Here is a 15557-nt window from a genome sequence, read left to right as displayed (position 1 = left end):
AGGATCAAGCATGCCCGGAGTGGACGACCCTCGCGGGTGCCCTCACAGTACCAAGGTAAATAACCCACAGCAGCCAGCGATATATGAAGCAAGTTTTGTGCAATTCCAGTGGGTAACAACAGTGCCCAAGGGTTTGCCTCAGCATTGTGTCATTAATCATCGAGGTGAAGTTCGCCACAAATGTTGAAAGTGGATTTTTAGCCCCACGTAAGCCCCATTTAACCCCCTCGTTTTGTTGTCTTTCTTTTGGACTCACAAAACATTGCCTGGAAACTGATTATGACACTAATCAAACTTGAAAAACACTGTTGTAATATGAAAAGGATATGTTTGCAGGGCATTTCAGTTGGGAGAAATACCTGAAAGAAACGGGTGCCAACGCTGCACCTGCTTCCTGCTTCAGACAGGTGAGCAAGATTATGTGTTCTTGCAGAACATCCACTATTACCTGTCCACATTAAATCTATTGACAAGAATTTCACCTGTGATTATTTGACTACTGTTGTTACTTTGCTGCCACCTTCCCACTAACACTTGTTGATCTGTAGAGCCTCACACCTCCAGTTAATGAGTTCAAGGCGGGCATGAAGCTGGAGGCCCAGGATCCACGAAACACCACGTCCACCTGCATCGCAACAGTGGTTGGCTTGACAGGCTCACGGCTGCGCTTACGCTTAGATGGGTCTGACAACAAGAATGACTTCTGGCGCTTGGTGGACTCCTCAGAGATCCAGCCTATTGGCAACTGTGAGAAGAATGGAGGCATGCTGCAGCCACCACTCGGTAAAGATACTGATCTCACTCTACCTTTTCTTATTTTTACTTATTTTTATTTACTTTTACTTATGTTTATTTTCATTTTGTCCACTAGGTGTCAGTGACAGACTGCAAAGAGTGTCAGTGTGTCATGTTTATGCCTATATATAACTTCCTGACACAGCTTAGAAAGCCACATACCCAGGGTATTTCAGTAATGACCACCAATGGGAAAAGACACAAGCACTCCCTGTCTGCCTATTTGGACTGTTACAACAAAGTATTGTTGATAGTGTTTGTCACTGTGCTCATCACACAACCTTTAGATGTTTAAGCTGTAGTGAGTAGTTACAACAATTGTGCTCTCCCTCAGGTTTTCGTCTCAATGCGTCCTCTTGGCCAATGTTCCTTTTGAAAACACTTAATGGAGCTGAGATGGCACCGTCTCGCATATTTCACAAGGTACCTGTACAAGGCTCACAAGCTCAACACACATATGCACACTCTAAAAACTGGTTGTTTAGTCACTAATTCATAATGTATACTAGAGGAACCCTTGATGTTTCACTGATGTCTTTTACAGTCCCACAAAGGATAACTAATTGTCAAAGTGGTTAGCAATGTAAGAATCAGCAAGCAAAAATTCATTATTTGGTTGCTTTTACTGAACTCCCCCTAATACATGCTCAGATATTAACACTTCAACTTCCATACCTGACCCCCTTTTTTCTCTCTCCATGTTCCCCAGCAGGAGCCTCCAGCCCCAGAGCAGAATTCCTTCCAGGTGGGCATGAAGCTGGAAGCGGTGGACCGTAAAAATCCCCACTTCATCTGCCCGGCCACAGTGGGTGCACTGCGTGGAGTCGAGGTGCTGGTCACCTTTGATGGCTGGAGAGGAGCTTTTGACTACTACTGCCGCTATGACTCGCGTGACATCTTCCCTGTTGGCTGGTGCGCCCTCACTGGAGACAACCTGCAGCCGCCTGGGACCAAAGGTCTGAGTCTAAACAGTGGGTGGGAAGTTTTACTGTTTACTGTTATACTGTTTGTTTTGGGGGGGGGGGGGGTTTCCAAGTGTCTGTTCACCCAAATTAGAAAAAACAGGTATTTCTCATTTACATCTAGTGGTTTTGACCTTGCAGATAATTTTGGTTTCTTTGCCCATGTCTCTTAAGATTTCTGTCTCTATGTCAGTACAGTGGAGGAACATTTTTTGTGCTCAATACATTGCAGGAAAAAAAAAAAACTACATGAAAAAGTTAAAAACGCCAGTGTCTCTGTTACGAAACTATGAACACACTGTCCCCAGTACGTTGTTTCTGGATAGACAAAATACTGTTTATTTATTTCTGTTTTTATATTTACTGTTTCAACACCATAAGCAACACAAAGTAAATTCTGTTCACCTCTTCTGTTTTGGCACGGAGGCAGAAATCTCAGACATGATATCTCAGCATATGAAACTAAATGCATCTGCATGGACTGATACCAGTAGAGGGAAGTGAGCTTTTTGGAATTTGGGTGAATCCTTTAACAACTATATAGGAACATTATATTGCTTTTTAATTAATACATTTACCATACAGGGGGTGGTCACATATGTTTATATGTTTGCTCATTTAGGGTATTCAGACCCCTTCACTTTTTTCAGTTTGTTACATTGCAGCCTTATGCTAAAATTATTAGAATGTATTTTTTCCCCTCATCAATCTATACTATATATACCCTATGATGACAGTGAAAACAAATTTATTGAAAAGGAAAACTGAAATATCACATTGACACACATATTCAGACCCTTTGATATGACACTTGAAATGTATTTCAGGTGCCTTTAGTTTCTCTTGATCATCTTTAAGATGGTTCTACACCTTGATTTGAGTCCACCTGTGGTAAATTCAGTTGATTGGACATGACTTGGAGGCACACACCTTTGTATAAGGTCTAACAGCTGACAATCCTTATCAGAGTAAAAACCATGAGGTCAAAGCAACTTCCTGCAGAGCTCAGGGACAGGATTGTGTCAAGGCACAGATCTGGTGAAGGCTACAAAATAAATTATAGTGCGTTGAAGGTTCTCAAAAGGTCAATGGCCTCCATAATTCTTAAATGGAAATAATTTGGAACAACCAGGACTCTTTCTAGAGCTGGCTGCCTGGTCAAACTGAGCAACTGGGGCAGAAGGACCTTGAAAAGAGAGGTGAGGTGACCATGAACTGGAGCGTCATTCTGGCTGAGCTACAGAGGTCCTGTGTGGAGATGGCAGAATCTTCCAGAAGGACAACCATCAGTGCGACACTCCCCCGATCTGGGCAGAGTGTGCAGATGGAGACCTCTCCTCAGTGAAAGACACAGGAAAGCCCACTTGAAGTTTGCAAAAAAACACTTAAAGGACCCTCAGACAAGATTATTTGGTCTGATGAAACCAAGATTAAACTGTGTTGGCCTCAAAGAAACATGTCTGGAGGAAACCAGGCATGACTCATCACCTGCTGATGAGGGACTGGGAAACTGGTCAGGGAAAGCTGGACAGAGAAAGATAAGATAAGATATTCCTTTTATTAGTCCCACAATGGGGAAATGTGCAGTGTTACAGCAGCAAGTGGACAGTAAAAATAGAAGAGCATCAGTAAGAAAGAATAAAGAACAATAAATAAGAACGAAAAACAATAACAATAACATTATAACAATAATTGTACAGTCTGACAGCTGCAGGGAGGAAGGACCTGCTACATCACTCCTTCACACATTTTGGTCAGCTGCGATTTCTGCTGCCCCAGCAGACCACCCCATAGAAGATGGCTGATGCCACCACAGTGTCAAAAAAAGGTCTTCAGGAGTTCCCCCTGCACTCCTGAAGACCTTCTCTCCTGAGCAGGTAGAGTCTGCTCTGGCCTTTCTTTTAAAGTGCAATGGTGTTATCTGACCAGTCCAGTTTATTGTTCAGGTGAACACCCAGGTACTTGTAAGATGTCACCATCTCAATCCATTCCCTGGATGTTCACAGGTGTTGGAGGGGAGTGTGTACAGAAATACCCTTAATGAAAACCTAAACACACAGCCATGGCAATTGTAGGAGTGGCTTACCCAAGAAGAAGACTCAAGGCTATAGTCACTGCCAAAGGTATTTCAGCTTCAACATGCAAGTACCATGAAGAAGGTCTGAATTCTTACGTCAATGTAAAAAAAAACAGTTTTGTTCCTTTTTAATAAATTTGCAAAAAAAAACATTTATAAGCATTTTTTGTCATTATGGGGTATTGAGTGTAGACTGAGAGGGGGGAAATTATTCAGATGATTTTAGCATAAGGTTTACAATAAAATGTGAAAATAGTGAAGGGGTCTGAGTACTTTGCGAATGCACTGTATACTTAAAATGTAATAATTAAGTTGTACACATACAGTTAATTTAAAACAATTCTCAACAAAAAAGCAAACACAAGCTTCAAAAAGGATGAACCTGTTTCATCAACACTTCATCGATATATATCTATCTGGAGTTTTACTGTTATGTCTTTGGGGCATGTATTTGTTCGGCTTTGTGCATCATGGTTTGTGGTGTGATGGTGAGCACTGTCTGCCTGAAGGCATCTTTAGCAACAGTTGATTAAGGCATTGGCACAAGTTTGGTATTTTTAATCCCTGATAATTTCAAATGAACGGCAGATGAACATGTTGTTTTGAGTTGTCTTTCATTATCCAATGACATCCAGTTCAGTTTGTGATGTTAAAGAGTTAAAGTAGGGAATACAAGGGTTGTCAGCCACAAGGTCAGCTGTACTCATCTGTTAGAATTCACAGTGTTTGAAGGAGTGGAAAAGGAAGGAGGGAAATGGGGAGGCAGGACATGTCTTTGTAGCCTGCTAGTGTTTTTATGAAGGCCTGGCACTTGCCCAGTTGGCAGAGTTGGAAGGGCCATGACGTGGTTGAAACGAGCCTGGATGCCCCTCTAAAGGCCTCTTGTTGGCACCCTGGCCGACTGAGGTTCTGATTAGACACATCGGAGAGAATTGAGTTAAGAGCGGGGGGCACAAACCAGGAGAAAAGAAAGACATATGCTGGGAAAGTTGGACTGTTTACATTGTCGGCAGATGGTGGGAGGAGAGAAGAAGAGAAGGGAGGAAAAAGAAAGAAGGGAGGAGCGACGCAAAGGAAGAGTGGGAGAGGAGGACAGGGCAGGAGGAGAGGGTGAATCTGAGGACAGCTGCACAGACAACCAGTCACTTTTTGACTTTCGTTTGGGCAAGAGAGAGGTAAGTTAAGATGAATCAAATTACAAAAATGCATTCGGGGTGATAGATTAAAAGCTCTTTAGAAGTTATCTTCCTGTAATATGAAGCCGGCAGTGGTGGCTTTGTGAACTCAATGAACTCAGTGCACTCAGGGGAGAGGGGAAAAAAACAAGAGTTTGCTTGTTACACGACTGTTTGGATGTATTTATAAGAGTTGCTGTTGATCAATGAACAACATAACCTAGAGCTCTTTAAACCTTTTAAACATATTATCTTGGAATCATTAAATCTGTGAGGATCAATCTGGTGTCTTGTTTTTCTTCTCAGCTTCATAGTGGCTTCTCTATAAAATGTACCAGTAGCCTGCAGAGCGAGCTTTGCATTGATTGGTGTGCCCGTGTGAAAGTGTGTTTAATAAATACAACCCCATGGGCAAAGACCTGTGTTAATGAATGTGGCCGCTCCTCTCGTAAATCTGTCCTGAGTTGATCCAGGATGAATACCAGCGCATTTAAGTGTGTGTGTGTGTGTGTGTGTGTGTGTGTGTGTGTGTGTGTGTGTGTGTGTGTGTGTGTGTGTGTGTGTGTGTGTGTGTGTGTGTGTGTGTGTGTGTGTGTGTGTGTGTGTGTGTGTGTGTGTGTGTGTGTGTGTAGGTTTGTAGGTTTGTGTGTGTAGGTTTGTGTGTGTAGGTTTGTGTGTGTAGGTTTGTGTGTGTAGGTTTGTGTGTGTAGGCTTGCAGGTGCATATAAGGTCAGCTATCTTGGCTTATACTGTGTTTTTTTTCACTGTGGTTGTTTTTTGTTGAAGTTTTTCCAGCTGTGTTGGTTTATATAAAGCACACAGCTTATTTGGTTGCTTTTATCTGTTTAATATACACCCTCTCTTAATGATTTCACCATGTGCCTGTTCCCTCATGTTGCTTCCCATCAAGAAAGGCATAGTGTGTGCTCATTGGTGGACGTTTGAGAGATTAATTTAAATAATGTCCTCACTGCTGTCAGCAGCTTGCTTCTTTATTAGGTGTTTGTTTGCCTTTTAAGGTGTTCACAAATGTCTTTTAAATCTTGCCAACAGGGACTTGGAAGTTAAACCAACGAAAAACGTCACTTCTTTTAAAACAGCTCTCCGTTTTTCCTTTGCTTCTCCGTCAACTTCTGTTGGCTGGTATGGATCACAGTTTATGCAGTTAATCAAGCTAAGATTTTTCAGACTTCATGATACAGTACTTTCATATGTTGTTGCTTGTCCCCCATATACCCACCATAAGTATCATGTCCATTTAACTGACAAGAAAAAATATAAATATATTAGTGTTTATACCTCAAACATTCCAGTAAAAAGCTCTTCAAGCCAAATCCGGAAAGTTAAAGAGTCAGTCAACCCAAGTTATGAAAAAACATATTTTCTCACTTTGCTCTAGTATTATGTGGTCATGCAGATAGTTTTGGTTTTATTAATCAGATTCTGAAATATCCATCTTTGAAATTTCTGCAGCCTCAACAGTTGAATGGAAGTACATGTAATATTGTTTGTGGTACTCACAAAACTTAAACATTAAGCAAAGGGGTGAATGTGAGCAGTCTTGTGAAGCAAACTGCCACACACACTTCTAGATATAACCTCTCTCTACCTGTTTGTTCTCTCAGTGTGAAGCACACTACACTCTGAGTGAAGTAGTGTTGTGTCCTCCGTGTTATTACAGAGAAAGAAAAGCTGTTTGACTGCTGAGACTCTTTGACCTCTGCTGTTGTGCTGTTGTGAGAAATATAAGCTCAGGTGTTATGAACAGTCCAAATGCAGCTCTGCACCGAACAAACTGAAGGATTTTTTTATTATTATAATTAAAAAATCTTGCAGAAGGGAGGTGGTAGGTTAATTTGTTATTCAGCATTTGAGCAAAGTATTTATAGGAGAAGTGAGGTAATGGTAAAACCTGATAAGCCACGTGTGTGTGTGTGTGTGTGTGTGTGTGTGTGTGTGTGTGTGTGTGTGTGTGTGTGAGAGAGTGTGAACTTAGTCAGGCTCATCACTCATTCTACTGTATTTGATAAGATACAATAATGAATGTGAATAAATGCTGAGACTTAATTTTTTCTTTTTATCCCGCTGCTTTTCACTCAACGTTCCTTTCTTGTGTGTCTGTTTGTCTATCTTTGCCCACACAGTAGTGTTGCCTAAGAGCCTTGGAGCATTGACAGACGGTAGTGTGGAGAGCCCAGCCATGCACTCTGCCCCCACGGTGGGCAGGCCTCCGGTTCAGAGAGGACGTAAGCCTGGCCGCAGGAAAACCAAGGTGACGGTGCCCTGGAGTCAGAAGGGATCAGCGTTGGGACCACAGAGCATCCAGCCAGGCAAAGCTCTGGAGCCCATCAAGATCCCCAAGAAACGTGGGCCCAAGCCTGGCAGTAAGGTAGGCCTGATGTTGTTACAGATACCAGGGACAGACCCTCAGTGACCTAATAGTGTCAAGGTCTCAGTTAAAATCTCATGTTGTAAGTAACTGCCCATGACTGAATGTCTTAAAATGGCCCGATGTTTCTGTCATTTGTAACACAGGGCATTTCTGATGAGCAACAATGCTCAAGTTGTTTCACAATGACAGCCTTGGTTACATGTAAACATTTTTGACCATATGTCACACTTTGTTTTCTGCTGGAGGGAGCGTTACTACTGTAGAGTCTCACAGCATGAAGAGTTAGCCCTACTTGACTCTGTCTCCTTTGCTCTTTTTTGCAGCTGGGCTGGGCAAAGAGAACTGGCTGGCTGGAAGAAGCCATGGCTGGCCCAGGACGGCCAGTGACAGGCCCAGGGCGGCCAGTGACAGGCCCAGGGCGACCCAGAGGCAGACTGCCTGCCAACTGGGCACAGAGGATAGCTTTGCAGCAGGCTCAGACTCAGGCAGAACCTATTAAGATCCCTAAGAAAAGAGGGCCCAAGCCTGGCAGCAAGGTAGCATCCACTGCGTACACATGATCACAGACTTCATGTCATAATGTCGTTGTTGTCACTTCCCTTACCAGTTAGACTAGACAGCACGCACCTGAGTTAACATGGCAACTACTATATTTCAGATTACTGTCAAATTGAAAAGAATGCTTTGTTTTGTCATGTGTAATATGGGGTTAAAATTCATAAATGAATGTCATGCTGTTTGTTGGTGCTCTGAAAGTAAGGCGGATTGAGCTTGTTTTCCATTTCAAAGGCATCTACAGTTATTAAAGCACAGTGGTTGTCCATAACAAACGTTGGCAGCTCAAAGCCACTCATCAGGCCCCAATAATGTATTGAAGAGAGATACTTGGCAGAGTCATGAATTTCGCCTTTGATCTTTGCTTTGTTTTCCACCATGTTACACCTTGTTATATTTACAGGAAAATACCTGGTTTTGTTGGCTTAAATATAAAAATGATAAATGCCGGCAACAAATGAGCAATATTTGTATTAACTGTTTTCATCAAAGGTACTGATGGTAATGAACCATATATACAAATGCTTCAAATGTCTTTACATATGTTTGTATCCAGAGAAAACCACGCGTGGTACCTAATCCCGTCCCCACGTCTCCCACCAGCAGCACCCCAGAGCCCGACACCAGCACTGTGCCTCTGGACAACGCCACCATCCCAAACTCAGCACTACAGGCTCCCACAGGTACGTGATATCCACAGATCTGGATATTATTGACTCTGTGGTGCAGAGATATTGAAAACCCCTGTTAAATCAGCAAAATGGTTTTTAATTTTTTTTTATGAGATTTAAGAATATCCTTAATAATTGATTCATCTGTTTTGTTGTTTTGTCCCATAGTTTGTGTGTACCTAAACAAGTACGGCAAGGTGGGGCCCCATTTGGACCAACGGCGAATCCAGCAGCTCCCGGACCACTTTGGGCCAGGCCGGGCCTCTTCGGTGCTTCAGCAGTGCGTCCAGGCGTGTGTGGACTCTGCCCACAACCAGGCCACAGTCTTCTCCTGCCTCAAGTCTGGCCAAGGCGGTGAAGTCATTTCAGGTGGGGATTACATCATTGGAGAAGGAATATGATTTCTGTGTATACCTTTTTGAAAGTCCTCACTAAAGAGAAATGTAAGCAGCTTACTTAGTTGTATTTTCCATGTTTATTGTGGCATGTAGACATCTTTATTCAATTATCTTGAATTGAAGTGGAGTGGTTGTGAAACAAGCAACAAAACACTGCTGCACATTGAGCATAGATATATGATATTATTGGAAAACAAATATATTGCCTATTAATTATGTTGTAAATGAGACATAACAAGTGAACATTGTGCTTTTATTAACCATGGAAAACAAAAGAGTGCACACTTCATTAAGCAGCATTTGAACCTCTGACCTTTCCTCCCTGTGTCTTTTGCAGCTTACTTTGACCAGCAGCATCACACCTTGACCCTGCCCACAGTCAGTAGTGTCACCTACGTCCTCCGCTTCCTGGAAAAACTCTGCCACAACCTTCACTGCGATCCTCTGTTTGGCAGCCAGCCTGTCGCCAGAGGTGGCGTGCACTACGACAGTCACACGTACACTACAGGTCAGTGCTGTTGATCTCATAGAGTGATTTCACACTTTCATACAAATACACCCTGATAATTATCAGGAGGATTTGATACAGTGTTTGCTGTATTTAAATGTTGTATTTCAGTCACAGCAATGAATGAGTGAATAGTTTTGTTTTGGTTTCTCATCATTTACATGATCCACGCCTCATGGAATTATTCAGACTTGTTAACTGCAACAACAAACCAAACATTCTGGTATGTTAACCCACCATTATTTAACAGCACAATACATTAATACCAACCAAACATAAACATAACTTTCCAACAAATGACGCTCCAGGAGTTATTCCATAATGGAGACAAATTTACAAATCCAAACAAAACCAAATCTACATATGCGTCCATTAGTGCAACACTGAATATTTGATCCAATTTATATCCCAATAGTCTGCAATACATATAAAATTGAGAATGAGGAATTTATCGATCATATTTTTTGCCTCATATCACATGCTTTAGATATATATTCAGAAAATACAAAAAGGCATTCAATTAAAGCTCCTTTCTCAGTTCCTATGAAATCTAAATCAACTGCACTTTTTAACATAACCCTATCAACTGGGCTACCTGCAAACCCCAGATCTCACAGGTGCTTCATCCTATTATTCAATTTTTTTGTGACTTGTCATATAATGGCTTTCTGTTTCAGATTTAATCCATGCTTTTAAAAAAACAAAACAAAACAAAATAATGTTTTGGGGTCTAGGGAATCCCAGTCAAAAGCACCCAATTCGGCCTCTGCCGTTTTAATAGATGGAACAACTTATTGAATTCATGTTTGCCATGGGTCCTAACTCTGTCAGTCATTTAAAGGCTTTGTGGAAAGATTGTACTTTGGATAAAAGCTGCAAGAAGAAACATTGCAAAGAAGAAAAGTATACATTTTAGTTTTACATAATCCTCAAATTAACTTTCCTAAAATAATAATATTCTGTTTTTTTCCACATAACATTAATTAACATTAATAATGTTTTGAAAAGAAATAAGTTATAATTTTGCTATGATGGTTGTTTTTTTACAGTATTTTATTCATGGGGTCTCTAGGTACCCCAAGAATGCCCCTGACTTGTTCTTTTTTGTATGTGGTGTATTTCAGCAAAATAAAATCTTATAGGCTTGTCATAACTATTTTTGTTGAATGATATATTGTCCCAGAAATGATTAAGATAAACAATATTATTGTAATTTAAAAACGTTTTATACCACAGTTGCAGTCAACATGCTAATTCCAGTTCAAATACCATAGTTACCTATTTTGGAGGTGCCAGGACCTCTACAATCACATTATTCAATTACACCATACATGCAGCCCACATGTATAGCCCATCCACCCCTAGCATATGTTCACTAGTGAGAGTGAAGAGTTTTGAGAGAGTCTAGAAATGTCAGAAGCCATTCTGTTAAAAAGTTCCTTTTCTGTTTGCCTTTAAAAAAGAAAACAAAAACAAATTCACAACTCCCACCGCAGCAACACTTGGGAGACACTCAGGAGTCAGACATTCCTCTGTTCTCTATTAAGTGGCGGCTGATATTGTCACCATTATGTGAATACCTGGTCCACCTTAAGTGAGCCTAGTCAGGTTAAGATAATCCAGTGTTGCTAACTTTGAGGCTAACCGCCTTCACTTTAATCGAGAGGTGGCAAGCAAGATACTGGACTCGGCTTGGGTCTTGAGGAGTTGTAGCATTTATTCACTGACAAATAGCCTCAACTGTACTCACACTGCACTGCTACGTTCACAGCTATACTGCTAACTTCATACTCTGCTGCTGCTCTAGTTGCCAGCGCCAACCTCACCGTCACCCACTCACTCACTCTCTCTCTCTGTTTCTCAACTGCACAGTCGCTACACACAGGTGGTGACATTCTTAAGCAAACAAACAAGCATACACACAATGGAAGATACTGAAGTCAGCAAAAATGATCAAGGTCATGTCAATATATTGCACAATAAGACGATAACATATTGGTGACAGGCCTAATGTCTTATTCATGGAGATTGTGGCAGTGGAATTCTAACAAACAAGTTTTATAAGTGCTCAGGGGATATACATCATGTGCCTTTTCTGAATAAATCTACAATATGTTTACTTGTTTTACTGTGGGAAACATCCATTTCTGACGACAGAGTTTAGAGTTCTTGGGAACAAGATAAATAAAGCACAATGCATTAATTACCAGCTGTACAGTCATTTAATAGCATACTGACAGCCAAATGCTTTATCTGGATGGAGGAAAAAACCTTGCATGAAATATGTCAGGCTGTTCATTGCCATGCCGATTGTTTGTTGTAAATGTCGTAGATCACCTCCTATTGTTCGCAAGTCAAAACCCTTTAATGTGATTGCGCAGAACATTATTGTGCTATTACAATGGAGGTTGGCTGAGAGAGCGTGTTGTTGCAGATGCTGCTCTAGATTCTTAAAATACAAGAATTAATTAATGATTACAGTGAAAACATGACACTTTAAATAGAATACACTGACACAAACCAAATTGTGTTTTTAAAAAATGGCTTGACAGGTTTTTTGAGTTTGCTGTTTTTCCCCATCTTTAAAAGCTCCAGGTATGTCTGACCCAGCGATTCACAGAACTGTTTAGCCTCTAGCTACATGAACTGGTATTCTTTCCTCCCTATGTGCTGCTTTTAGATAGAAGAAGTTTTGGAGATAACCTGACGACAGGCCCGGGCCGAGGCACTAAGCGGTTCCTCCAGGAGTCCTATAACAGTCCCCTGCCTCAGAAACTGGCCAAAATCCCCCGACACTCCAATGATGGTACATTAACTTTGTGGTTTTCATTATTATTTTTTCAGCAGTGAAAACAACCCCTCATATCCCTGTGTTTCCGTAAGTTGTATAAAGGCATTCTTATTTTCTGCTTTTTAATATTTAAACAGAGTTGAAGAAATTAATAACAATAATGCTTTTGATGTCGTAAGTGTTCAGAAGAAACAATATGGGAGGTATGAATGTCTCGTTTGTGAAATGCCATGGCTTAATGCTTTTATGTCTTCTGTGAGTAAAAAAATGGTTGGTAAATGAAAGAATTTCACTGATTAAACAAGCCTTCCACTCATGTATATAGTATTCATAAACAGTGGCTCTCAACTCTAATGCTGCACCACATTTTATGTAAGACATTTAATTCCAAGAAGTTCAATAGTCGTAGTGGTTAAGTTAATATGATCATATAAAAGAGGTGGTAAAACACAAGAAGCTCTTGGCTTAGGAGTTAGTGAAAGTACGTTGCTTGGCCAAGAGATTAATCATTTAATCATCTTTCAATTTCCTCAGATTATAATTAAATTAATGGAGAATCAGAGCTTTATAAAAGGGTTTTATCCCCCTTAAACGTTCTACTATCATACTAATCAAAAGGGTTACATTGTGAAATACTTCATGAGAATAAGCGAGCTATTTGCATTCCTTTTGTAATGCTTCTTTACATTCAGCATTTTAATTATATTTAATATGATGTATCTTTTTAGGTCAGTGGCCACTTCAGGGATTGTTAAGTATTTACATCTATTTATAGTTATTTATCTCACTGCTGTCTCTGTTGTCCTCAGGAGAGTCCTTCATGGAGAACAACGTTGCTGCATCAGAGCACTTAAAGAAGAGCCCTCTATCCCCAAACTGCACAGGCCAAACAGCTGGGCTAAGGTCTCCCTCCAAGCTGCTGCATCATAACAACTCCACAGGTTGGAAGAGACACACACAGGAAACATATGTGTCGTCTAACAAGTTTACACAGCGATTTGATTGTGTTTTGAAAAAGAAGCCTCTTAATTTTACTGTGCATAGGGTTTGACTGATTGAGTGTAGTTTTTGGTTGTTTGTTTCATATCATTAAAAATGGTAAATAAATTAATGTATATAGAAGTCTGTTTCCCACAAGAATCAGGATGAAACGGCTTTTTCAAAGACAGGCAATTGGATTTTTAAAATTGGGTTACTTGCTGTGAAAGAGGATGAAACAGGTTTTAAAGCTCCGTCATTTCTGAAAACAACAGCACTAACTGATAGTTGAAACTAAATTTGAATGGCTAAAGATCGGCCCATGCACAAAGCAAAGGAAAGCTCTGACTTCTGTAATTGAATCAACATGTATTTCTAATAATAATATTTTGGCATAGCAATGTAAAGTGTATGATGGGGAAAACTGCTGTGACATGAACAGTTGAGGTAAATAACCTCATGAATGACCTGAATGTCTTCATAGATGTACTATATGTGCTTGTGCTCCTTCAGGTTCGGGCAGTTTTCGGGAGAGCCCCAGGCCCAGTGGTCAGGACCCCAACCTGTGGACAGTAGAGGATGTCATGCAGTATATCAGAGACATCGACCCAGTGCTGGCACCACATGCTGACCTTTTCAGAAAACATGTATGTATACTCTCATAATGATAAAGAGAATTCTGGCTTATAATAAAATATTAAACTATTCTTCTCTGCAATTGATGTATACTTTCTGCAAATAGACTTTTTTAAAAATATTTCACTACTATACATCATCTTTTATTTAGTACATCTGTTACTTTTATACACTTACTGGGCAGGGCTCTCTCAATTCTCCCTGTCCTCTGTTACAGGAGATTGATGGGAAAGCACTCCTCTTGCTGCGTAGCGACATGATGATGAAATACATGGGCTTGAAGCTCGGTCCAGCCCTTAAACTCACCTTTCACATCGACAAGCTCAAACGGGCCTGAGGAGGTCAGCTGACCAGCCACAACCTTCCAAAGGACTAAATTCCAACCCCTGCCTCCCTGTTCTAGGATCAGTATATAATGCACTGCATATTGAACATATACTGACCATTACATGTAGCAACTTCCATCAAATCACCATATCCGGTATTACATACCCCTGTCCTGACCTCATCCAATGAGGAATGTTTATTTTGTGTAGCACAATCCAGCCCTAAGGCAGCATGGGATACGTAGGATCACCCACTTGTCCGTCATCTGTTTTGCATTTCAGTATAACTTGAAGAGTCATATGTGGCCATTTCAACTGTAGAAGGCTTTTTTGGCCTGCTTTTATTATGTTACATTTATTCTGTACATTTCATATTTTGTACTTCATGAATATATGGACTTGTATTTTTGCCTTTTTGAACGGTTTGTGTCAGATATGCTAAAAGAAAGAAAACCCTAAAAGAATAAAGGATATCACTACATTCATTCCAATAGTTGGGAATGCTTCTAATAAACGTCTCAGTTTGAGGCAGGATTTTGAAACTGCGAGAATATTGATCATGGGGGGAAAAATCATGTTTTATGAAAGGACAACAAAACATTTATTCTTAAAATACTGCCATGAGGAAATCTGTTTTTTTCTCTTATTCTGAATGTTGTTTACAATGCCTTGTCTTGTCTTTGTTATTTGTACTTTTTTAATTTTTTATACTATATTATTAGAGTTCCTACATGGAGAGCCCTATCATACTTAACATTGTTCAATAAATATATAATAATTAAACTGTTTTGTTTGGGGGGTTTTTATAGTTTTTTCTTCTACAATGTTAGATTTTGCACTTATTTGTGATTACATCATGTTTACACTTCTGTGTTGCTACATCAATCAATGTATTCACTTGAAAATAGGAAGACACCAAGGCATTCATCTTGGAAAAAAATAAAATGCCTTTATTTTAAGGGCAGGACATGTTAAAAACTGTACTTCTACGCATTTCGGCTAAGAAGCCTTCGTCAGGAAGTGAGCCTTCACTTATTTGAAATAGGATCATATTTTCCTGAGCTTTTCATATAAAGACTCATATACAACATGCGTGAAAAGGTATATCTTTTAAAAATAATTTTGGTTTTAAAATGTGCATATTACTTGCATTATCAGTATGCATTCAGATTTTTATTTTAAAGAGTTCATTTGGTTTCATTCAGTGTTTTTCTAGTGACAGAGGTCCACCTACAGGGGGCAGCACAGCCCTTTTTGGCCTTTTCACAGTCAAGTCTCCTTGGTGTTTCTCCT

At 40.3% G+C, this 15557-nt stretch overlaps 1 protein-coding gene across 1 annotated transcript; it reads left to right on the top strand.

Moving 5' to 3' along the window:
* Positions 1-15047, top strand: LOC133984052 (polycomb protein SCMH1). The gene is made up of 14 exons (XM_062423297.1): positions 1-55; positions 337-407; positions 549-783; positions 1130-1218; positions 1505-1751; positions 7154-7398; positions 7725-7937; positions 8513-8639; positions 8796-8996; positions 9363-9533; positions 12214-12339; positions 13134-13265; positions 13816-13949; positions 14156-15047. The coding sequence occupies exons 3-14, from the start codon at positions 585-587 to the stop codon at positions 14273-14275; spliced, it is 2004 nt and encodes a 667-aa protein (XP_062279281.1). The 5' UTR covers positions 1-55; positions 337-407; positions 549-584; the 3' UTR covers positions 14276-15047.
* Positions 15048-15557: the final 510 nt, after the last annotated feature.

The sequence above is a fragment of the Scomber scombrus genome, chromosome 7 (assembly GCF_963691925.1).
Source record: "Scomber scombrus chromosome 7, fScoSco1.1, whole genome shotgun sequence".
In the NCBI taxonomy this organism is placed as follows: domain Eukaryota; kingdom Metazoa; phylum Chordata; class Actinopteri; order Scombriformes; family Scombridae; genus Scomber; species Scomber scombrus.
This window is presented reverse-complemented; position numbering and strand designations above follow the sequence as displayed.